At 45.8% G+C, this 25,260-nt stretch overlaps 1 protein-coding gene across 3 annotated transcripts in view; it reads left to right on the top strand.

Moving 5' to 3' along the window:
• Positions 1–25,260, top strand: part of CNKSR3 (CNKSR family member 3) — an 89,009-nt gene that overhangs the window by 43,775 nt on the left and 19,974 nt on the right. For 2 of the 3 annotated variants that reach the window (XM_084774662.1, XM_084774661.1), the window contains exons 2-7: positions 4,978–5,141; positions 11,052–11,254; positions 12,362–12,449; positions 19,001–19,042; positions 21,555–21,674; positions 23,483–23,542. In XM_084774662.1, the coding sequence (XP_084630788.1) occupies positions 4,978–5,141; positions 11,052–11,254; positions 12,362–12,449; positions 19,001–19,042; positions 21,555–21,674; positions 23,483–23,542 (677 nt within the window). Of the gene's footprint in view, positions 1–4,089; positions 4,135–4,977; positions 5,142–11,051; positions 11,255–12,361; positions 12,450–19,000; positions 19,043–21,554; positions 21,675–23,482; positions 23,543–25,260 lie in introns of those variants that run through there. The other variant, XM_084774660.1, reaches the window with a different exon arrangement.

The following is a 25,260-nucleotide window of genomic DNA, read 5'->3' as shown; positions in this document are numbered from 1 at the left end:
AGGACTGACAGGAGTGGGACAGCAGCAGTGGAATCAAGGGTTTTGTTTGTCTTTGTTTTGTTTTTGGGTATGAAAAAGACTGTAGATCACCCATGGCATTTGGCAGTTGCTGGGTCCTTGGAAGTGTTTTTGTGTGATTTTAGCCAACAGAAGGCTGGGCATGGGGCCTAGGTGGGGGCTACTAGGTGGTTACTCTTGAGAAGGCCAGCGTTCAGGGAGGGAGGGAGGGAGGGCTGTTTGCTTGTTTATGAAGGGGAGACTACCGAAGCCTTTGAAGATATGAAAGACGGAAATGCTAAGGTTAAGAGGAAGTGGACAGAGTGGCTCTGACCCTTGAGTCCAGTGAGAAGGAGCTATATAAGCTTTAGATGAAACTAATCACGAATTAAAATGCCTCTTTAAGAAAAGTTTCTAAATCAAAATGGGGGGCACACCCACTTTCTGATTGAAGCAACACGCATGGGTACCAGTCAGCCATAAGATGGATTGGATGCTGCCCTTCTAGACCACACCGAGTGTTCTTTCTCTGTGCCTCTGGAGCAAGCTATGAACCAAGTAGAAGCTCTTTCTGTGGTGCCCACGTGCTGATATACATCACCAAGTATTTTCATAAGATACCAACTACTCGCGTCCCAAATTCAGGGACATCTTCTGGACACGGTTGTCACATAGGTTGTTAAGAATGTTCCTCTCTCCAATTAACTTTGTTCTAGAGGGGACTGCGTAAGCATCCGATAGCGTCTGTGTCTCGGCAATAACTTCTCAGACTTAGAACGTTGAAGACTCCAACAAATCATGGGTTTTTTTCCTCAATTAAAAAATTTACAGAGTATCCGTTATGTGGTTTGTTGTGTGTTATGCTCCTTATAAACACTGGCATCTAGTTTTCATTATAGTTACTCAGTGGGGAGTGTTAGTTCTTTACAAGTGAGATGCTTAGTCACTTGTCTCTGGAGACATGTCAGTAAGAAGGGAAGTGGGCTCTTCACATTTCACTGTGTGTTTAATTGTTCTTGGGTAAATGGCATGTGCTTAACTCCCCCCCCCCCCCCCAAGAAGGGTTTTTCTGTGTCGCCTTGGCTGTCCTGGACTCACTTTGTAGACCAGACTGGCCTTGAACTCATAGAGATCTGAGTGCTTCTACCTCCCGAGTGCTGGGACCAAAGTCGTACACCACTGCGCTCTGCTGCTATATTTCACTTAATTTTACTTAATTATATGGCTCTAATAAGTTCCTCAGAGACAGGATTGCACAGCAGGTACATTTGAGAGCTAAGTAGAAGAGTGGCTTGTAGCAAGCTCCCAAGCCTAACGGTTTCCTCACGTCTGAGCTACCCCTCCTCTGTGGGAGTGCGTAATAGTTTAAATTAGCTGTTCATGAATGCCTAATTGTATTCTAAACAAGAGGATAAAGGAACAATAGGCCGTGGTGTGCTGGGGTAATGCAGCCCTGTGGCTGTGCTATTTAAGACACAGCTATTCAGCATTTACCTTACAGTACATACCTTCAGTATGACCTTACGGGACAGCGTGGGAGCCACGCCGGGGTCTGTCCTCACAAGGCCTGCATCCATAGTCTGCACCTCTGTGCTTCTGATGGCTTGAGCTCACACTGCCCGTACTCCCTTAGAAGCCTCAAGGCCTGGCTCGCTGTTCTGTGGCCTTCGGTTGTCAACTTGTGATTATTGCAGTCTGTGCTCTCGGATGGTCATTATAGTCCAGCCAGGCCTCTCCATGCCGCAAGTGCTTCCTTAGGGCTGCTGTTCTGGTTCTGACGTCCTGTTCCCTCCGTGGGTTTTGGGAATCCAAGGAGAACTCTGGTCTTATCTGCGCTTCTTACCTCTTAGGAGCGCTGCTTACCTTAGTAGCCATGCTACATGTTTTGGTTTTTTTTAAGGTTTTTATGTATTCCATCTGGCTTTGCGTGTGCTTCAGCTTGCCTGCCTTCATGTGGTGCTAGGGATGGAGCCCAGGGTTATGTGTGTGTTAGTCCAGCACTCTGTTGTCTGGGCCACAGGCCCAGCCCTTCGTTGTAGGTTTGATGGTGGGACTCATTCTGGCCATACAGCTAATGTGAGTCAGTCTGTTAGCACTGTGCTTGAATTTTGAGTAATAATCTTTCCTGACACCGTGAACATCAGTATCAGGCCCACGGGCCCGTGGGATAAAAGATTCTATGTGTGGATGAGTGTGAGCTGAGACAGCTACCTTTGTCTGCATGGCCCGGGCTCCCATGTCACAGATTCTGTGGCAGTGAGGGTGAGACAGTGAGTGAATTTACACCTTCACAGTTCCCAAGACTAGAAGCCTGGGATTAAGGCCTTTCTCCGTGGCTTGTTGATGGCCACCTCTCCCCGGTGTCCTCAGCTTGTCTCTGTTGTGGCTGTGGCTGTCTGTCTGCCTCCCTCCCACCCGCCGCCTCCTTTCTTCTCTTGCAAGGCCATCACAGAGGTTGGAAAGGATGCTAGCAACGCCATTTTAACTTGATTACTTCTTCAGAGACTCTAAATATATTCCGAGGTCCTGAGATTTAGGTTGTTGATGAACAAGTTTTGGTTGGACGCCATTCAGTCTCGACAAGGTGTAAGTGTAACGTAACTGGTCTGAACCTGTATGACTAATGAAACATCCTTTGAGAGTTTTGGAGTAGACTAGAGGAGGAGAGGAGAGTGCCGGGGTTGCTCATGGTAAGGCTTAGAGATGACTAGATCTTACAGGGCCTTGTCTTTGCTTCCTCCATTTTTGTTTATTGAGATCTGAAGAACCTTCCACTACCACCACTAAGAGTCTGTGATCGGTCAATAGTAATGACTCTGATTAGACTTTCTTACTCATTGAGGAAGGTGCCAGAGACGGGTTTTATAGTCCCACGTCACAATGCCTCGCCTGCCAGGCAGACCATGAAAGAGCAAGACCCACAGACTTTAGTTTAATTTGGGCTTCTGTCTTTGGTCTACTCTGAAAAGAAGGCAGCCCCGATACCCATGGCATCTCCCCCATGTGTGACTGTAGCTGCTTACAGGCCTGCTAGGAGCCTTACTTTCTTCATCTGGGGAGCCAAGGCAGGGTAGCTGGGAGGCTGCCAGCCAGGCTTATCCTTTGTCACCGTTTTTTGCTACAGACAGATCCGTTGGTAGACAACAGACACTTGATAGCCCAGTGATAGGACGACCTTTGACCCCAGGTGGGGCTTCGGTCTCCATACCTGTTAGTGCACTTATTCCCCACTGCTTGCCTAACTTAGATGCCACAGACACCACTCAAGGACGTTGGCATGGTTTGGCTTTATACCCGTGCCCCCAGCATTTCTGCCGTGACACGGCCTCTGCAGTGTAGATGTCTGCTCAGAAAGGGGAGATGGTTTCACTGTCTTCCTCCTAGTAAGCTTCAGAGCCCCTCGTTCCTTTCTGTGGGTCTTATCAGGAGGAAAGTGGTGTGAGTTCGTGGGACAGAGGTAGAGTTCAGCTTCCCTTTTTAAGACCTGTGGACTTGAGTATTATCAAGAGCAAATGAAGGAATTTGCGTATACTTTTTCCAACTTAGAGAAATACCCACCCACATGACACAGTTTTTAAACAGAGGTTGAACGAGGTAAATGCACGTGCCTGCAAGTATGTCTGTGTGCCTGCACATGCATGTGTCTACCCGCACACATCTGTGTTGGGCTCAGGGCTGCCTTCCACATGCTTTCATCAATTCAGTAGACTGTTTGTCCTTCATGTAGGCATTGAAGTCGTGTAAGTATTGTCTCTTTGTATCTTATATCAACATAGCCTTCTGAAATACTAAGGTGACTTCTTATTAAGCTCAAACAGATTAATTGCTTTGAAGTAATTTTTTTTTCTTCTGTAAAATCATAAGAAGGTGACCCAGAAGTTCGGTGTATAGGAATAAAGATGCCTAAGGGGCTGTTGGTCTTGCTCAACTTTAGTTGCTTTATAAGAACATTAAGTTGGATAGTGGTGGCGCATTCACTTAATCGCAGCACTCGGGAGGCAGAGGCAGATGGATCTCAGAGTTCGAGGCTAGCCTGGTCTACAGAGCGAGTTCCAGGCCAGCCAAGGCTACACAGAGAAGCCCTGACTCAAAAAACAAAAAACAACAAGAAGAACATTAAGATGAGACATTACTACAGTATGTGACCTAGAAGAAATCCCTGTTCCTGGGGCTGGTACCTTGTCCTTCAAAGTCTGCATTCATCACAAATGCCCAGTTACAAAGGACAGGAACTCAGCACAAACAAGCAAGTGTAAGCCAGACAGGGAATTTGTTTCAGTGTTAGTGGGAGATTCTCGGGGTAGCAGCATATCTGGTGGAGGCAGATCCAGGGCCCCGCAGGTCACCGTCAGAGCACTTGCTCTTCCTCTCAGAAGACTGACCAGCGTGCTCTGACCGTGACCTGCCCCACTACCAGGGTTGCGTCCCATGACTTCTAACTGGGCTCTGTTTCTTGTATCTGCATATCACGTATCAGGAAGATAGGGATCGGCTCCACTTAGGTCGTTTGGTTGTCCCTGAATCCGTCACTGGAGCATTGTTCCCCGTCTGGCCGCGCATCCACCACAGCGGCAGGCATCTTGGCTGGTAGGCCTGCTGGAAGGGGAACGCCTCCTTCCCTGGAGAAGGGTTGCTTAGCAAACAGATAATATACACTTAGTACAGATACTGACGTTTCAAATCGGTGGGGGTTGTTATTCATCCTCGTAGCTTACAGGAGATGAGGAGTGCCTGTCACAAAGCTGTGCTGCGCTGGCCCGTTTGAGAGTCCGCAGTGCTTGGGTCCAACCTGTTGGAGATGAGACGATGTCCCAGGAAAGGTGCTCATCGGAGGACACGTGCAGGGATGACCGCGCGCCGGCAGGGCAGCGGCAGCCAGCGTGTGTGATGATTTGCTAAGGCTGACTTAAGTGTGGGCAGTGCTTTGCGGTACTGCGACACCGTGACAATAACAGGCTTTCTGGTGTTTTCTTTTCATAGGGTTGGATGACTGCCTGCAGCCTTACGTGCACACATTTGAGCGGGAGAAGATAGACGGGGAACAGCTGCTGAAGATCTCCCACCAGGACTTGGAGGAGCTGGGAGTCACACGGATCGGACACCAGGAGCTGGTGCTGGAGGCTGTTGACCTCCTCTGTGCACTGGTTAGTCCGGGAGAAGGGGACCTGCTGTGCGGTGACGCTCCTCAGCGCCCCAGCCTCATGGGTCCTCGTGTTCTTAACACGTCAAAAAGGAGCGTCGGTGGAAAATAAAAGAAAAACAAGGCATTTTCCAGAGGAAAGGCTAAGAGATGATAAGCTATGAGCTCAGTGTGGCACACTTTTTAATGCATGCATGTATGTGTACCTGTGAATGTTCACATGCATCGTGTGTGTGTGTGTGTGTGTGTGTGCGCGCCTGCGCCTGTGTGTGTGTGTAGGCTGAAGGACACAATTTTGAGTGTTATCCATGGAAACACTGTCCACCTTTGAGAAAGGGTCTTTCACTGGCCTGGAGTTCACCAGTTAGAGTAGATTATCTGGCCGGGAAGCCCCAGGGATTAAACACCCCCCACCCCCCCCCCCCAATCCCTGGAATTGCATGTATGTGACACGCTGCCTGGCAGTTATCTGTGTGCTCAGCATTGATCTCATACTTATAAGGCAAGAATTTTACCAACTGGCTGAGCTCTCTTCCCCAAGCACCCGTGACCACGGCACCACCTCGCCCTACCGCCCCGCCCCACCCGCTGCCAAATGGACGAATTTAAAGATTAGGACACAAAGTATTAGATAACACTATATTTTTAAGCAAAGTGTATTTTAGTGTTGTTCTACCTTTACCGATGCTGCTGGGCTGTTGCCACTGAGCACCACATCTCACTGGATGGTCCGAGTGTTTGGCTTCTGGATGGGAACGGATGGAGCGTTGGAGTAGTGCTCCGAGTGAGGTCTGCACACCTGTGCAAGACTTGATCTCACCAGGGTGTTAAAATTTGCTCTTTCTAATGAAATTGCTGGTACTCTGGAGTTCCAAAGCCAGTGGTGATACTGCAGTGTTATGCCCTTCGGTTAAGCTAAGGGCAGAGGGTATGGGCAAATGCCTGTGCCTGGTTGTTTCATGGGCTACTCTGGTGGTCAGTGGCTCTCTGTAGTCAAGCAGGCTTCAGAGGCAAAGTTTTCAGGGAGAGTGGGAGTCCTTCTTTCTCCAGAATAAATGATGAATTTCAGAAGGGTCATGGTGGAGGAATGGAGCGAGAGAGAGTTTATTAATGAGTCAGGGGCATTATAAACCTGGGGCAGTGGGAGGGGTTTTCAGGTGTTTGATTCGCTGGGGCTAGGAGTGCCAGGGATACTTTAATTACATGCAGCAGCACAGTGCTATAATAAGGAGGGGAACACAGTACTTAATTATCCTATGGAGTGGGGGTTGGGGATGAGGAAAGAACCCCAGGTACAGTTAGAGGTATGGAAAAAGGCCATTGGTTGAAAGCTAAAGTTCCAAGCAAGGCATCTCATTAGCATGGAGGAGGGTATTTCTAGGAATCCCCAGGTGTACACGGTAGGGGTTTCTTATCAGCAAAGGGTTGGGCCTGTACTCTCCCTGAGGGCTATGTGACACTCCTTAGCAGATCTGGGATTTCCCCAGATCAGGCAGAGAGGAGAGAACCCAGCTCAGAAAGGGAGTCCATCATTTTAACCTTGAGCTCAGGGGCTGTCTGGTAATGCCAGACTTTGACCATAACAGCAGGGTCCAACATTTTAGTAGCTTCTGTTCCACCTCATCTCCCCCACCCCTTGTCTCCCATCCTCTTTTTAATTCTCCCCCAAGATCTATTCCTCTTTGGTGGTACCTACATCCTTTTTGTTTTTTCTCCTCACCCTTCCTTGTCTTTACCCTCTCTGTCTTCTAGCATCTTAGCCTTTATCCACATCTACACCCACCCACATCTACATCACACTCCTGTCTGTTAAATAAAGTTTTATTAGAACTCAGTGTGCATAGTCATTGATTTATTATCTGAGGCTGCCTTTGTGCTGCAAGGACAGACTGCAGCATCTGTAACAGAAACCTTCGTGTCCCTCCAAAGCCTCAAGTGTTTACTGTCTCACCAAGTACAGGAGAGTGTTACCTACTACAGACAGCAGCAACAGCAACAAACAAACCAATACCAGAACATGTCTGTATTAGACTTATTCGCAATCTTTTGCAAAGCACAGAGTGATGGAGACAGCTGGGAATGAAGATGCCCATTTGATTTTCTAAATCAAATGAGAAAGGCTAAATAAATGTTCACGTCTGGTTTTTGTTACTATAAAAAGCACTGTGAGTTTCACAGATACTCTGTTTAAATAACTGGTGTCTGTGCTTGAGATAATCAGCCAAAGGAATGGCAGCTGAATGGGCAGGGGTGCGAACTTTGTTCTAGATGGCGGGTGTTTGAACTCTGCCCAAGTCCTGTGCAGTAATACCTGCGGTTCCTAAGCAGTTCATTCCGATGTGGCCTCAAGACACCTGTGATGGCGTTTGTTTACAAACTGGCTGGCATGGTGCCGTGCTTAGGAGGCTGTTCACTTAGCTGTCAGGGTTGGATACCCTCCCCAGCATTCAGGCTGGGTTCGCAATACTCTGAACCCGAGCCAAGGGGATATACAGTTACATCAGCCAGCACGGTGGGAACGAATGTGTGTGGTGACGCTGCCGTCGCTGGCCTGCATTCCATCGATTATATAACACTCGCCGCGCTGTGAGTATTCTTTGTCTTAAAATGGACAGAGCCCCGTCTTCTGCTCTGGGATGCTCTGCTCTTGTTTAGGAAAGTAACGGGAAATAATTTGTGGTTGATAAATGAGCTGCCACAAGGGAGACACAGTGGCCAAGTGGTCTGAGTGCTGGCCTGGGAGGCAGGATTTTTGTATCTCTCTCCTGGCTCTGCTCCAGGCTACTTCTTCTGTGACCCCCGTGGGAATGTAGTGTCTGTTCCCCTCATCTGTCCAGTCACGGTCACCTCAGATGTGGCCGTGGACTCATTTGGGTGTTCTACATTGCTGCGGATATGCCCAGGCATCCTGTTTATTATTAAAGCCGTCTGCTCTTCAGAGCCAACCATACTCGAGTTTACTTCTGTTACACTTTCTGGGAAACCCAGCTTTGCAGTCTTTTCTGCTAGAATGTTCTGCGCCTTTTGTGTCTGTCTCTTTGACTTTGCAGTATACTTTGAGGACAGGAAAATTGCTTTGAAGGCGAGGAGGACACTTTGGCTGCGGCACATTGTGTATCTCCGTGGGGAGGAGAAATAGCAGCTGCCTGTGGGTAGTATCTTGGCTTTTTCCTTTTCCCTACCTCTTAAAACACTGCTCCAAACTGAACAAAGCTGGACCAGTGCCAGAACCTAAAGCTGTGTTTTATCTCCTACAATTTCCTACTAATTTCCTCTGCAGGCCAGGCTCTGACCTCAGTCTCACAGGGGATCTCCTCTGTACTGCAGGGGGTGAGGGGGTGACACCCCTGCTCCAGAGTCTGCAAGGGAACCTGTTCTTTTAAGTGGGAGAGAGTCTAATATCTTTAGTTTTCATATAATCTTCTGTAAAGTACTATTGTAAAGCATCATAATTATACTGTTCATTTAATCTGATGTTATGCACATCTTTGGGTGGTTACGTGAGTGAGAATGTTTTGCTTTGAATAATTCATGTGCTGGGCAGATAATGTGGAGCTGTCATAGGCCTTGCTACTGTAGAGAGGGAGGTTTCTAGGTAAACTTGTTTTAGCAGATGTTGATTTTTTTTTTTCTCCCCTAGCATGGGCTGGAAACATACAGTAGTAAGAACCGTAGTGGAGACCCAGGCTCTTTGCACAGTGCGTGAAGCCCTGGCTTCCCGAAGACGGAGATGGAAGACACAGGTGTTTTAAGGCTTGAGGGAGGCTGAGGTGCAAACAAGGTTGGAGTCAGTACCAGTGTTGAATGATGCCACCCCATGTTTGTGGTTCAGGAGAATCGCTGTGTTAATCAGTGTATCGTGTCAGCATTGTGTCCCCCGCAGGCCGTGCACTGGTCATCATTGACCCATAGCACACCATTCAGAAGGTTTCCTCTCTCGCTGATGGAGGGGTGCGAGGCAGCAGGCGGGTCTTTGCTGGTAGGTTTTGTTTGACTTGATCTTGCTGGAGGCTGGTAATGTACAGAAAACTATAAACCCCATTTAGTGGGGTTTATGTTGATGTTGTGTCACTTGGTCGGGCATGTTAGAACATGACCAGAGCCCGAGGAACTGGGGAGAAGAAGAAAGAGGCAAAGCTGTATGCGGCGCCTTTAAAGTACTTGTAAATTTAAGGCCCTAGAAGTTGTAAGAATCTTACTTCTTTCCTTCACTTCTGGCCAGGTTGAGAAACTTGGCTTCTCACCAAATCCTGGGGAGGGCTGCAGATGGCTGCAGATGGCTGGCTCCTAATAAGGTCACTCCAAGGCAGAAGCAGCCATCGCAGGTTTTCAGAGATGTGTTTTGTTTCTAACAGCTTATTCACCATGGCCTTCTCCTCCTCCTCCTCCTCTTCCTCCTCCTCTTCTTCCTCTTCTCATGCTAAGCACTCTGACAGCGAGCTGTGGCCTCGGCCCGGTTTGAATCTTCTTGATGCTTTGTTTAAGAGCAGTTTCTGAGGGAGGCAGGTTTTAGGGAAAGACTCATGAAAATAATAGAACAATCAGACCTGGTCCGAGAAAGTCTTCATTTTCCTTTGGTTGTGGGGCCCTGACGTCAACAATGCTTTTCCGATTATGTCTCTACAGTAGGGTTCCTTCCAAATGAAAGAATTCATGTCTTGTCCTCTCTTTGTTGGGCAGTAGGGACACCAAGGGGAGGGGACAAAAGGTCTCTGCCCTTTCCTTCTTTTAAAATTGTGCTCAAGTGTACGCATAGCTCCTCATCTTTCTTGTTGTATGACTTATGTGGGGGAAAGGAGCCAGTTAGAACGAACCCAGCGGGAAGAGGGAAGAAGCAACTGTGAGAGCACCCTCCTCCCTTTCGCTTTTATTTGTAAGGTGGTGGCTTTGCCAGGGAAGGCGGCTTAAAAGTCTTCTGCAGCAGCAAAATGCATTTTAATCTTCACCGGGCTCCAGAAGTAAGTGTCATAAAGGAATAAAAAGTGGTACCGTTGGCTGCGGAACGCTGGCCTCTCCTGCTTTTAGTGAACGCTCTCGATGGCATTGGCACCTGGGTAATTCACAGGATGAGGGAGCCTTCCTTCCCTGGCTACCCAGATGCAGGCCTTCCCTTCAAAACAAGCTACCTTGTAGGCTCATTATCCCTTCACTTAGGCTTTGAAATTGAAAGACATGATGGAAAGCCATCCTTATTTCCTCTTCTCCACTGAATGAGACTATTCTATTTTAGACTTTAGGAAGGGGGGAAAAACCCAATGATAGAAAAAAAATACATGAATGTAAGATTTAGATAGGATATTGATGTTAATTCAGGAAATATTTTGGAATTTGTATTCATTCAAAGTTTGTATAAAAGCTTTTAAAACTTGGCTTAAGTCTGTTCAAAATTTGCAGTTTCATTTGTGTGTCTGAGTAGGGTATGTGTACGAGTTCAGGTGCCTGTGGAGGCCAGAGGTATCAGGTCTCCTGGAGCTGGAGTTACGGATGCTTGTGAGCCACTTGACATGGGTGCTGTGCGTGGGAGCTCTTCTTACTAGAGCCATCTTAACCTCACATCAGTTAGCTGAAGTCTGGTCTAGACTGAGTGGCCAGGAGTCTTGCCCCGGGGTGGGAGACATCCATTCAGGCCTGAGTAATCGGAATGGACTCGCCTTGCCTTGGTCTGTGTGAAGAGCTTTTCAGGATAAGGGGCCATGGAGAATAAAACCCCTGGAGACAGGAGGAGGCTATAGGAAAAGCAGAGTAGAGGCCGCTCTGTGGGAAGGTTGGGTGGGGCGGGCAGGGTTTGAGGGCGGGGATGGAGGGGGCAACGGATGAGTTACTCCGGCCACTCAGGGCCTCCTAAGTCATTTTGAGAGTTTAGACATTGCTAGTGGTTTTGAATTATCCCCCCTTTGATTTTTGTTTCATACAGAACTATGGCCTTGAAACTGATAACATGAAGAACTTGGTTCTGAAACTGCGAGCGTCCTGCCACAATTTGCAGAATTACATCACTAGCCGGCGGAAGAGTCCAGCTTATGATGGGAACACGTCCCGCAAGCCCCCCAATGAGTTCCTTACTTCTGTGGTGGAGCTCATTGGCTCTGCCAAGGCCTTGCTGGCTTGGCTGGACCGGTAAGCTGTGGTGCGATGCGCCCTGGGGCACAGGGAGAGCCTGAGGCACTCAGAAGCCTCAACTTTGCCTCGGGAAGAGGCCCCTTCGTTCCTTGGGTCTCCTCCTCCCTGGAATCCAGGGGTCATGAGTAAGAGGTAGATCTTAGGGTTCCTTTGGAAGTGACTTTGAAGGCCAACAAGAGGTTTAGAGGGGGTGAAACTGGGCTAAAGGTTGTTGTACTGAGGTTAACCATCAGCGCTGGAGTATGTGGATGGTACGAAGCAGTTTGTGGATTGGGTGGGCTCATTTCAGTTCTGTTTTTTGTCTTGTCTTTTTCTATTCAGGTTCTTGTTTTTTTGTTTTTTGTTTTGTTTTGTTTTTTAATGGTGTTTTTATTAATCCTTTCATACAGTTAACTTGTTCATATTCAGTCCCCCATTTCTCCCCCCAACTTTTCCTAGATCCACTCTCTCCTCTATATTTCCTCCTCTTACGTCCTTCCGTAGTTTCCCCAGCCTTGACTGCAGCTCTTGTGTTACAAATGCACCGCTTGGGGGGCAGGTGCCCATGGTCAGTTGATCTCTGCATTTTACCCAGTTATGGTTTTCTGTATGATCTCTGTCTAGTATAAAAGGGGCTTATTTGATGAAGGGTGAGAGTTAGAACAAGCATTTAGAACGCAGTTAAAGACATTGTACCGGTTTAGGAAGCTGCAGTAGTGGCTTCTCCTCTAGGTTCTGCGGCCTCACCAGCCACAGGTGGTTTTCTAGATTTACAGTGCCAGGCGTGAGGTCATTCCTACTGAGCAGGCTTCAAGGCCACTAGACCCGACAGGGGATAGTTACCTCTAGGGTTTCTTAGGACATTTGACCACGGCGGCCCTTGTCCTTCAAGTGGACAGAGCTGCTGATTGCTTTTTCTCTCTTGGCAATTTGTGTGGCTCCTTCTGATGCTCTTATAAAGAGCTGGTCTTTGGGGTCAGATTTCTCTATCACACATTCAGAAACAGCACAATAGGCCAGCCTTCGGTGTGGCCATGCGTACCAGAGTCTGAGGTGGGACGACGCTCACGGGCTTTCTTCTCCACCATCCTCCCCTCGTTGACGAAAGTTCTTGTTCCTTCCCAGGGCTCCATTCACGGGGATCACGGATTTCTCCTTGACAAAGAACAAAATCATTCAGCTGTGCTTGGACCTGACCACGACTGTCCAGAAGGTCAGTAATGCACCATCATAAATTTCTAGAACTTCCTCCTCCTCCCTTTTCTTCTTTTCTCAAGGGTTACCATATGGTTACAAAGTGTCCCATCCTCCGCTTCCGTCAGAATTTGGTGTAGATGGAAGGCTTTAAATGTGAACAGATGGCCTCTGAGAAAAATGACCAGCAGCACCGGGCTCAGAGATTACTCTGTCTTCTGGTTACTAATACTTCTGTTTTTCTTCGAACATGTTAGAGTGCTTTGAGAAGAAACTGAATTTGTGGCATAACCAAGTCTTGCTCTCGTCTTTGTTCTGGGTGCTTTGCTGTGCCTGCTGATTCTGATGTCATTTGACCTCTGTTGTTGAGATTAAAGGTCAGGATGGGGCAGCTTGGGAGGCAGTGACAAATAACCCCAAGCCCCAGTAGTTTGTTCCTGGGATATTTATATGTAAAGTGGATCGCACTGGGAGATCTTACTGCAAACATTCACAGTGCCACTTTGATTGTCCGTCCTGTGGTGGAGAGACAGAGAGCCCTGGTGGTTCTCATGTTCTGGTTTCCCTTGCGGCTCCTCAGGCAGACCTGGATAGCAGACCTGGATATTTTAGCGAGAGCCTGTTACGTTTTACATAGCCTGTAACTTGTCCAGCTGCTACGTTGTTAACTAGAAAAATAGACTATGGGTACTTAAGACCAATTGCTGTTACGTCACATATAGCAGATTATTATAAATTAGTTTAGAATTTGCTGTGAATATAAGGAAAGCATTTTCTCCTTCGTATCTATTTGGTTTTAAAGATTTTTGTTTTTAGTAGGACTGTCTCCCCCTCATGTGTGTATGTTCCTGGATGTGTGTGTGTGCTTGTGCACATGCGTGTAGGGGCCTGGAGTCTAGAAGAGGACATTGTGTCCCGTGGAGCTGGTGTTACAGGCGGTCGGAAACCTCCCAGTCTGCTGCTGGGGATCGGACTTAGGTTCTCTGTGGCATCAGCAAGTGCTCCTAACCACTGAGCCATCCCCCAGCCTTTCTGCTTCTAATTTTCTTTTAAACTTTGTCATTTGATGCTTGTTTCTGTAGATGATCTGATAAAAGCAAATATATCTTGCCCTTATTCCCGATCGTGCAATTGCAGATGCAGGTGTGTGTGTTGGTGTGTGTTGCTTTCCTCTAACACAGAGTTAAGTGTGGCATATTTGTACTAGTGAGTTGAGATCTAGTCCCAAGCAGCCACTGAATTTGAAGCTCATGTGCTTTGGGACCCGTGATCTGCACACCTTTAATTCCAGTACTTGGGAGGCAGAGGCAGAGGCAGGCAGAGGCAGAGGCAGGCAGAGGCAGAGGCAGGCAGATTTTTATGAGCGAGAGGCCAGGCTATATAAGAGGGCTTTAAAAAAAATGTTAAGAAAAACGATGCTTAAAATTTTTAATTGAGCCAGGGGGTGATGGCAAACGCCTGTAATTCTAGCACTTGTGGAGACAGAGGCAGGCGGATCTCTGTGAGTTCGAGGCCAGCGTGATCTACAAAGTGAGTCTAGGATAGCCAAGACTACACAGAGATCCCCCAACTTATTTGAGCATATATACATAGTGTATATATATGTACATGTATATATATGTGTAGATACATATATATACATGTATATAAAAATAGTCAGATGTCCACAAACCTATATATAAAGAAAAAATATAAATATAGCTGCTAATTTGATAGAAAAATTGTATTTATTATGGGAGAGAAAGGTAGATAGAGAGTGTAGGTGAGTAATCAATAAAAGAGGGAGGGAAGGAAGAAGGGGGTGGGGGGAGAGAGAAAGAGACAGAGGAGGAGAGATGTTTTGTTTGTCAGAGTCCTATATATGACCACACTTACACATGGAAAAATTAGATACTGTAAATAATCTGAGTGATTACGGGTTTTTAGGCTTGTGTGTGGTGCTGGGGCTAGAGAGTGGGGCAGGTGCTGACCTAAAGAGCAAGTGTGCTGAACTATACTCTTAAGCAAAACGTGCAGTGTTTTGTTTTTTGGTTTTTTCGAGACAGGGTTTCTCTGTGTAGCCCTATCTGTCCTGGACTCGCTTTGTAGACCAGGCTGGCCTCGAACTCACAGTGATCCACTTGCCTTTGCCTCCCAAGTGCTGGGATTAAAGGTGTGCACCACCACGCCTGGCTCAATGTGCAGTGTTTTAAAAATAGTACCTATGTCCACACTGCTTGAGGGTGATGTGTGTGATACAACACAAAATCACAGCACCTACCCAAAGAACGCACTCAGGTGGGAAGATATCTGGGGTTTTAGATAGTTTTGGAGAACATCATTTTTCAGACTTGATAATTTAAGGATAAGAACTAAGAAGGAAAAAATATATATATGCTGCCCTCATTTTCTAGAACTGAAAAAGTTTAAATTTGAACACATTTTCATGACTTTGATTGAGTTTGGCTTTTGACAATTCATTCATATCCATACATGTATATGTATATATATATATGAGTAAATATATATATACACACACATGAATATGTATATAATACAAAAACACATATACATACATACACTACACCTTTTTAAGGATGATGATTAAAGACTTGTAAATATGCTTGGAGGTGTCACTTTCTGAACTTTGGGAAAGACGTGTCTTTTACTCTTGACCAGAATTTGTTTTCTGTGGTAATTGAAAGCACCATTTCTTTTGCCAAGGGTCATTAGTGTGTATGGGCACATACATGCACATGCACATGTGCGCGCGTGCATACACACACACACACGCACACGCACACGCACACACAGAGCTTGGTGAATGAGCTCAATGTTATTTCCAGTGCAGTAGCATGGCAGCTATAAGATGAGCTGTTACAGAAACTGCGCCCTTTCTCTTATTTGATCCCCTGTTGTTTCTTTTGACTGGGGGTGGCGGGGTGGGGGTAGGGGTGGGAGAAGACGGGACGGGACACAACTTGAAGGAACAGGAATCGTATCTTTGCTGACAGGAGCATGTTTCACCAGAGCCTCTGTCTTTTCCTTCTTTAAGATGCTGGCGTTTCCTCACTGGTTTGTCTTGGCGCATGCCCTGCGTCCCTGTATGGGATGCCGGAGGGGGCACACACTGCCGCTTTCCTTCCCTTCCCTCGCCACGGTTCTGTGCATTTCTGTGCTCTTGCAAAGCCGCTTCGGCTGTAGGCTACGCTGAGCAGCAGGGTCAGTCAGTCTCCCTGTCCAGTTTTGAGGGTATAAGATGAGATGAAGGAAATAAAGGCAGCGCGGGATTGGGATCCACATTTCCCATTGGACTCACCTGTTTAATGACACGGCGATGACTTACAGTGTGATAGTGCGGTAATGAAGGGGCAGTGGCAGGGACTGAATTCCTGTCTGGCAGGAAATAGAGAAAGGCACAGTACTTGAGCCCAGGGGAACATGGTGGGGAGGAAAGAGACACCGTCAGCGAGTGGGGAGTGCCTGTCAGGTGTGTCCTCATGACTTACGCCCTGCAGTCACATTGGGCTCCTGACAGATTTCTGAGATGTTGGCCTTGCCATCTTGTTTTACTGGCAGGGGAGAGAGGCAGAGAGGCTTAGCAGGCTGTACAAGTCTGCACCATTCATAAGGAAGTAGGAGGAGACCCACCTGGGGCGAGCTGCTAGCTGCCTTGGGTGGCCCTGACTGTTCCTGATGACCAAGGGCTGTCATGAAACTGTGCTTCAGTGTGTGACACATGAGGGGGTGACTTGTTCAGGAACATATTCTTCCCTCCCCTTGCTGCCATGTCAGATGATGTGAAGTCATGCCTGCAGCTGTTTCCTTTAGGGCGGGGAGGAATGGGAACGGGAAGCCACCTTGCCCTTGGTAGAAGGGAATGAGAGTCCCTTCGCATGCTGGCCTGTTGGTCAGTCTCCGTGACGGGAAGCCCGTTTGGATCGATGGGTTAGGGTTAGAATCAAGCATCGGGAACCAGTAGTCGCACCTCAGCCTTGACTCTTGTGTCCTGGTGTAGTAGGAGTGGCCTTCTGAGTGGGTGAAGGGTCTCCAAGGAAGACTGATAACCATCTTTCTTCTACAGTTTGTAAGGACCATAGAGCCATGGAGAGATATTTATATCGCCATCAAAAGGCCACACGAATGGACATTTTCCAGAGCGTATGTAACAGCTCTCTGGGGTAATAGCAGATGATCTGTCATGGAAGTAGATGGTTTACTTCCTGTGCATGAACCACAGGTAGAAAAATACATTTTCAAGCTGTACTTACTCAAGTTTTATAAAGTTTCTCATGTACCTTGGGTTTCTATCAGAGTCATGCTTGTATGAAATTGTATTTCTACATTTCTTACATTTTTTTTCTCCCTACTCACATTTCTTAATTTTTTTTTTCTTCCCTAGGCATTTTTTCTTTAGAGTCAGCATCAATTTTGGGAGCAGTAAAATAGCTGTTCTTGTGTCTTCTATTTTTATCTGATTTTTAAAAATTAAATTAAATTTTTAAGAAGAAAAGCAATTGCCAATTCTGAAACTATATAGGGAAGAATCTGATGCCTGTCCTCTCTAGTAGTAGTGGGGGGTGGGGGAGGGCAGACAGACTAAACGTGACATTTCAACCTAGATGAAACTCATCACCTGATAAATTCAGAACTGATTTGTGTTTGTTCACACACCTGAAACGATTAGCATGATTCTCAAGATTGGCTTAGTTTGGTGTTGTACTCGGTGGCATAAAATGATTTCTACAGAAACTAAGTCTGTGGGCTGAGAGGTGGCTTAGCGCTTAGGCAGCCCCTGTTTGATTCCCAGCATCCTCGTGATTTACAAGCAACCACAAGTCCAGATTCAGGGCACTTAGTTCCCTCTTCTGGTCTCCGAAAGCACCAGGCATACATGGTTCACAGACACATGTGCAGCCAAACACTCACACATACAAGAAAATGAATAAATCTAATTTTGCAAATTAATAGAGAAGAAACTGTGATTTCCTTTCACTTGCCTTTCAGTCTGGTTGAGATGCCCCAGTACAGATGGCTCTGGAGGGTTACCTGTGGACGGGTCACTTTGATGGCTCCTAGAGAGGACAGTGGTGACTCCTATAACCAGCCAACCCTGCTGGCTCGATGTTCTGAGCCTTTTGTTCTCTAGCTGAGGAAACAATGCTTTGCGTTCCAGCCCTTTATTTAGTGCCATCAATAGCATACCTCAAGACCGCTTTTTTGGCAGTGTGTTAATGAATGTTTTGTTAAACTTTTTTCATCTTCTAAGGACTGAAGTATGTGATTTAATCTCACTGGTGCTTAAAATAAACTTCTGTGGCTGAGTTTACCCAAGACCTTACTTGAAAGCTATTCTTACAGCCAGGGCTTGAGCTAAGGGCTGCTGGCTTGTGGGCCCACAGTTAGCGGAGCCTGGGGTCTGCTCTACAGACTGGCCAGTAGGTATATTTCAGTTCTGTGGTTTTGTCTGGTATCAGGACTAGAACCCAGGGCCTTGCCTTGAACATGCTACGTAAGGACTCCAGCGCTGAGCTGTATGCTCCTAGAGTCAGTTTGTAGGTTTTTAAAAATCGTTTTTCACATTAGAAAGGCAGTCACGTGGATCCTCGCGTGAGAAGCTCCATGGGCTGGAAGGCACCAGAGCCTCAGGAGGAGAGATGTCTGCTCCATTTCCACGCTGGCCTTACGTCGATAGCCAGGACTGCCAGGTCTGCCAGGACTGCTCAGGCTGAGAGCTTGATGATGGAAAACGTGTCAGGAAACTTGTGGTCTCTAGAAAGATTTAAGCTATTTTTTTTTTCTTTTTAAAAAGATTGATTTTATTTATTTTTTATTTTCACCATCTTTCTTAGAATTTTATACTAGATTTACATTATTTTCATTCCTCCCTCTGCCCCTTCAGATCTTCCCAGGTCTCCCTTGTTTTGTCTCAAATTAATGACCTTTTTAGTTATTGTTATACAAACACACAACCTATACATGCACACCCATATCTATCTATACACATATATACATACACGTGCATACACGTCCATCTATACACAGACACTCACGCACAGACACACTCATTATGCATCTATACATACACATGCACACATACAGACATTCATCTATACATTTACACATCTACACACACACACACACACACTGAACTCCTTTAGTATTGCACATAAGTACATGTTATGTTTCTAGGGCTGGCCACTGGCACTGGCTTATCCCTGAAGGAAAAAGGTCTTCTCTCAGCAGCTCCTGATTGCTTTTTTTCCTCAGGGAGGGTTTCTTCTGTCATGTTGTCTTGTTGTTATCATAAGGGTCTTGTTTAGACGACCATATTGTTACGGTTTATGAGTGTCATAAGACATTATTTAACAACAGCTATTCTGATCAGTGGCTCTTAAAAATCTTTCTGCTCCCTCTTGCTGGATCCGCCCCCCCCCCACCTTCCATGTTGCAGATATGTCAGCTGGGGTTGGGCGCTCCACCTCACACCTCACTTACTTTCTGTATTTTGACCAGTTGTGCCGAGCTAATTTTTAAAGAGATTTTCATTGTAGTGCCTTTTTAAAATTTTTTAAAAATTCTCTTCTTTAGGATTGCCTTGTAGCAGAAATGGAGGATAAAGTTTTAAATGTGGTAAGTATTTTTCCTAAAAGTTACTATTCAACTCATTTTCCAAAGGCAATGGAGATTGTGTTAATTTCCTTCACTATGGCTAACTATGTCAAGATGAACTTTGAGACACCGGCTTTTGAGATTTGAATCTGTTAATTTAGATGGGAAAGCAAAGGTTGTTTAATGAGACCACTGTTTATGAAAATCCCTGTGCTTGCTGGCTGTACTGGGGTCTCTGTTTCTGGTTGATTTTTTTTACTGTTGTTGTTTTCTGGGAAGTCCATCAGAGTGTAGTTAGTTATGCACAAGCTGCTTAGCATGCAAACTAGAGTGAGAGTGATGTGTATACTTCATTGCAGAACTATTTCGATTAAAAAAAAAAACCTTGGCAAAAACTTTACAATGGGGGAGGGTTATGAGCTATGACTATGTAAGGAACATTCTGGAAGGATTCATCATCACTTCCTCCTTTTGACATGAGCAGCCTGTGCCCTTTTGATAAAACCCTCCTCTTGTTTGGTTGAGGAATTTGGCAATGAAACTGCTATAAATATATTTTCCATAAATAGGGAAGCTAAGCAAAACTAGAAGAATGTGAAAAAGTTACCACCTCTTGGATTCTCCCCCTTGGAAACAAAAGACACCCTTTGGAATTTCCGGATGGCTTTGGTCATTTGATTTTGGAAGTGAGATGATCTGATTACAAGAAAGAGTGTATGCATCTTGGTGGCTTCTGTAGGAAGATCACTTCCTGTGGGCACTCTCTTGTCTCTGTAGAGTTTCAGTGTCGCTCTGTAGCATGACAGAAAGGGATCTGAGGCCATGAAGCTAAAATGCAAGATGTGAAACTATAGAACTGAGGCGTTCTAGGGAAATCTAGGTGTCTGGGGCTCGGAGGCGTTTTTAGGTAGAAAACCAAAAGGAGTCTTACCAAAGAAAAAGGAATAGCAGATTCCATTAAGATCACGAACTTTTCTCTGTGAGGTTCACACCTTGAAGTCAGTGAGGCGTCAAGCCACAGGTGGAGGGAGAAGATTTTGAAAATGTGTCAAAGGATGTAGAGTCAAAATACATAAACACATCTTAAAATTTCATAATAGGAAAACAATCTTGGGCTGGTCTACAAAGCAAGACCGGGACAGTCAAGGCTACACAGAGAAACTCTGTCTCGAAAAACAAAAAACAAAAACAAAAACAAATAGAAAAGAAAAGAAAACAATCTTGAAGAGATACTTCAGCTCTGAAGAGATATGTCACCCAAAGGAGACACAGAGAAGGCTATACTATAGCTCATGAAATACGCTCATTCGTGGCTGGGGAGTCAGACTGAAGCCAGGAGGCGCCACCACGTGCTCACTAGAGTGGCTGGAATTCAGCACCAACAAGAGCAAATGTTGGCAGTGATGTGGGGCACGGTCACTCGTTGCCCGGGGTATGAAGAATTGAAGCAGCTCAGAGGACAGTTTGGCAGTTACAGAACTAAGCATACTCTCACTGTTATGTGCTACCAGCTGCCTTGCTGGGTGTTTACCCAAAGGAGTTGTAAACTTAAAACCAACAGAGATCTGCCCTGCATAGCATATAATGCTTATAGCAGTTTTGTTCCTAATTGCCCCAGAGTGGAAGTAGACAAGCTGTCTTTTTATAGGCAGATGATAAACAAATATGGCATATTCACAGCATAGACTATTACTCAACAATAAAGAGAGTTGAGCCATCAAATCATGAAAAGATAAATTTAACTGTATATTGTTAATTGAAATAGCAAGAAAAGGCTGCATGCTATATAATTTCAGCCAGTTGACATTCTGGAGCAAGCACAGCCGTAGAGACAATGAAAAGATCAGTGCTGGCCAGGAGCCCAGGGAAGGAAGGGTGAAATGGATTGTTGTATTAACCAGGGGTGGGGGGTGGGGATTGTGGCGATAAAATTACCCAATCATATGCTTTGATAGTGGATATAAAACATTAAATGCTTGTCCAAAACCTTTAGACCATGTCCCACAAAAGCAAATGCTCCTGAAAATCACAGATTTAAATACTGGTTCATCAGCCATAAAAATGTACAGCACCATATAGATGTTGATGATGAAGCTGGCACGCAAGGAGGAAGTCTGGAAACAGTGCATTTGTTGTTGCTTGATCTCTTCCCCAAAACCTGCAAACCTGAAGGTTGTCACAAACAACAACAACAACAACAACCACCTGACTTAGAGTAAAATATTTTTCTCCCTTGTCAATGTTTAGTGTCTAAGAGAGCATGAGTGGTGAGTGTATTAATGTAGGCTGGGGACTTCTCCTTTACTGCCAGTGGGGTTTCTTCCCGCCTTGTGGTCATAAGAAGCCATGCTTTTTAGAAAGCTGAAACAGTAGCAACATTCCTGTAGATTGTAGACAGAATCCCAATGCCAGGCATTTATTGAGCAGCATTATGACAGCGAGGCCTGGCCAGAGCCAAAGGTTTTGGGTGAGGTGCATTTCTCTAAAAGTTAGCTTGGGACAAACCTGGTTAATGATTGAACTTCAATTCCAGGTCAAGGTTTTAAATGGCATCTGTGACAAAACAATGCGTTCAACTACGAATCCTGTTATGAGCCAGTGTGCATGCCTGGAGGAAGTTCACCTACCAGATGTTAGACCTGGGGAAGGCCTGGTAAGAGTTCTCTTGGCTTTGGGACAGAGTGCCAGCATTTACTAAAGCATTAGACTGTCTTATTCTTCTCACTATAGCTCTGAGTAGTGGAGTTAATGTTACATTATGATATTATGTTATGTTATATTTTTATATAACTAGGGATTTGCCATCTTAAACTCTATTAAGATGGTTATCTTTCAAGTATAAAAATAAACACAAATTTTAAAGCTGTACCCTCCTGCCTTAACAGATTTATTTTTAGGGCTTAGCAATGCAAGGAAGTATAAAACATTTCCACAAAGGAGAGATGGTCTGTGGGAACAAAACAACAGCTATTCTGGAAGTCTCTGTTAGCACCTAAGATGGGAGTGAGAAGGGCCTGGCAGAAGGAAATGACTCCTAGGAAAATTTCAGAGAGGTTTCTTTCGTCCTGCTTGAGGTACGCTCAGGACGCTCGCGTGTGACTTCTCACAGGCTGCAGGTATCCCAGGGAATTAATTTCCACAGCTACAGAAACCAGGGAGCTGCCTTGACCAGTTTAGAGCCTTTGTGTCAGAGAGCTTACATGCTGGCTCTCTCTCAGCCTGCTGGATGGATGACCGTAGACAATCCCAGTGCGGGGAGTGCAGAGCTTGTGCAGTGGGTGGCTGTAGCTGTAGGTGCTGCAGCTGGTGACGGTGACGGACATAGAAGAGGAGGGCTCAGAGCCACCAGTGTACACATTATTATGTATACATTGTTGCGGGGGGGGGGGGGTTGTAAGGCAATCTCTTAAATAGGAAAATCACTGTCAACAAGCCCAAATTCTCCGTGCTTAGAAGTACACTGTGTTACTTGGCTTTCAGAGTTAAGGATGGATTAGCATAGCTTAAGTGTAAACCAGGAGGGATTCCTGGATGTGAGTTCGTAGTCCAGGATTGAGTCTGATCTGTGCCCTGAGTGGGACGAGATGGAATCGTCTTTCCATGCCATAGCGTCATCCTAGCGATGGCTGGGGAGGGATGTGTAGGGCAGAAGCCCATTGACTGAAGATTGGAGACCTTGAGAGGAAAGACAGGAACCTGAGAGTTTTAGGATTTGGTCAGATTCTTTTCGCAGAGTAAGTGTAGGCGACAGAGCAGGCTAAGTTCAGTGTAGATATCAGGTAAGATTACTGTTTTATCCTGTCCCCCTGCTTTTTTCTGTGTCTACAGTTTTGGCTGTCAAACCGCAGAGACATTTATCTGGTAACATGGCATTTTTTGTCCCAGTTTGCCTAAAGGTGTCTGTTTGGAGAGCATATTTGTTCATCCTTTGGCTTTTCTAAGAACGAGCAATGACAGTTGCTGATTTGCTATCCGTGCTGTATTTGCTCACATGGTTCTCCTGCAACCCTGCTCTGCATTCCAGTAGGCTCCAATAGGTCATCCCTAGGGTACCACTGATACCAGACAGAGCCACTTGGATTGTTTCTCTGGGGAGAAGATTGGAAATGCCTGGCTCACGCTGCAAGTCTGAGAAAATGCCTCCATCCTAGAGTTGTGGCAGAATCCTCTGTGTCCAGTACACACATTATAATATCACTGAGAACGCCTGTCTCATCTCTTCTGCTGGGGTTTAATTGTGTAGTGTCTCTCTTTCTCCTCCTTTCCCTCCCTCCCTCCCTCCCTCCCTCCCTCCCTCCCTCCCTCCCTCCCTCTCCCTTTTGAATTGAGTTTTCTGGTGTTTTGAAAGGCCAAGGGAGAACAAATCACACAGTGTTCCAAATGTTCAGTGTTTTCAAAGTTTATGCTGCACTGCCGCTTTCTGCGGAGGTTGGAGTAATGAGTTACTATGGTTCCATCTAGGGCATGTACATCAAATCAACCTATGATGGATTGCATGTGATCACTGGAACCACAGAAAATGTAAGTGTGCATCCGTGAGGGGTGGAAGCCCCTGTGTGCTCAGACACATTTGACACAGCTCTGGGCTTCGGGGTTGTCTACATGGTGCTATCTGGTGTGAGTGAGTGAGAGCTGATGTGAAGGCCTGTTGTGTTTACTCTGGTGGCTGGTGGCTGCTGCCTCTTAGCAGTTGTTGTCAGTTTATTATTTAAATTGCCCTGATCTCCCACCCACCCCCCCCCCCTTTTTTTTTTGCCTCCACCCTTGTGCTAATTATTCCTTTTGCACCATGGAGGTGTAAACCCAAAAGTACAAAAAAAAAAAAAAATAACGATATCTTTGTTGCTGTGAGCCACTCACAGAAGAACTGGGGTTGGTGGTGAGATGTGTAATGTGAGTGAGTGTGTGTGTGTGGTGTATGTTTGTGTCCAATTTTGTGTGTGTATATGCTTGTGTACCTGTGTGCGTGCAGAATGTGTTGTATGTGTAGTGGGTTTGTGTACATGTATGTGCATGTATGTTTGTGTGTGTGTGTATTCATGTGGAGGATAAAAGTCAATCAATGTTGGCTGTTTTTCTTAGTTGCTCTCCACTTTATTTTGAGATTGGATGTCTCTTTGAACTAGACTGGTTGCCCAGCGAGCCCTGAATTTCTCCTACTTCTGCCTCACATAGCTCTCAGATTAAAGGACTATGTCACTGGGCCGCGATTTTTTTACCTGGGCATCTGAACTCAGTCCCAGGTAAACCCACCGAGCCATCTCCCCAGCTTACTCATTATCTTATCAGACACTGTAACTTTGAAAAAAAGGAGAGCTAGGTAAATGTGTTAATCCTGTGACCTGAGCTATGGCTACCTTTTGAGTGGTACTGGCATGACGTAGGAGTATTTTAGCAAATTACCTGTGCTTATGTGAAAGAAGTGTGTATCTGAGACCTAAGTCTGTTTAATCAACAAAGGGAGGAGGAGGTGTGTGTGTAGTGAAAAATGTGTGTCCAGTATTGTTTCATGTTAGACCTTTTGATCAAGTGTGACATGAGCTTTTGATGACATTGCTTGAGGTAATGAGTAAATTCTAAATCAACCTTGTAGCTCTGATAGGCAAATGAGTGGGTGGTGGTGTGTCCCTAAGTATTCCCTGTTGGAAATAAAGGAGTTTTAAAATTAATTAGTTAATTAGTTAACTTATTTTTTTAAAAAATGTTTATATGTGTGCCTACATGAGTTTATATCTACCAAAATATGTGTCACGTGCCTACAGATGCCAGATGGATTTAAATCCCCTGGAACAGAAGTGACAGGTGGTTCTGAGCCACCTGACGTGGGCGCTGGGATTCAAACTGGAGTCCACTGCAGGAATAGCAAGTGCTCTAACTGTGGAGCCATCTCTCCGGCCCCCTCCAGGAATCTCACTGATGGGTTTGATTTTCATCTGGGCATACTTTTTTTTTTTTAAGATTTATTTATTTATTTATTATTATGTATACAGTCCTCTGCCTGCATGTAAACCTGCAGGCCAGAAGAGGGCATCAGATCAGGTCATAGATGGTTGTGAGCCACCTTGTGGTTGCTGGGAATGGAACTCATGACCTCTGGAACAGCAGCCAGTGCTCTTAACCACTGAACCATCTCTCCAGCCCTCATCTGGGCATACTTTCAAAGGAAGCAAGCACAGTCCTTTATGTAGTTTGCCCCACTCCTTATTCCTGTTGGGGAATTGGTGTAGTCCCTGGTGTAG

This window comes from Acomys minous (genome assembly GCF_964271855.1).
Source record: "Acomys minous genome assembly, chromosome: 3".
Lineage (NCBI taxonomy): Eukaryota > Metazoa > Chordata > Mammalia > Rodentia > Muridae > Acomys > Acomys minous.
Note: the sequence above shows the minus strand (reverse complement) of the source record. Positions and strands in the feature narration are given on the sequence as shown.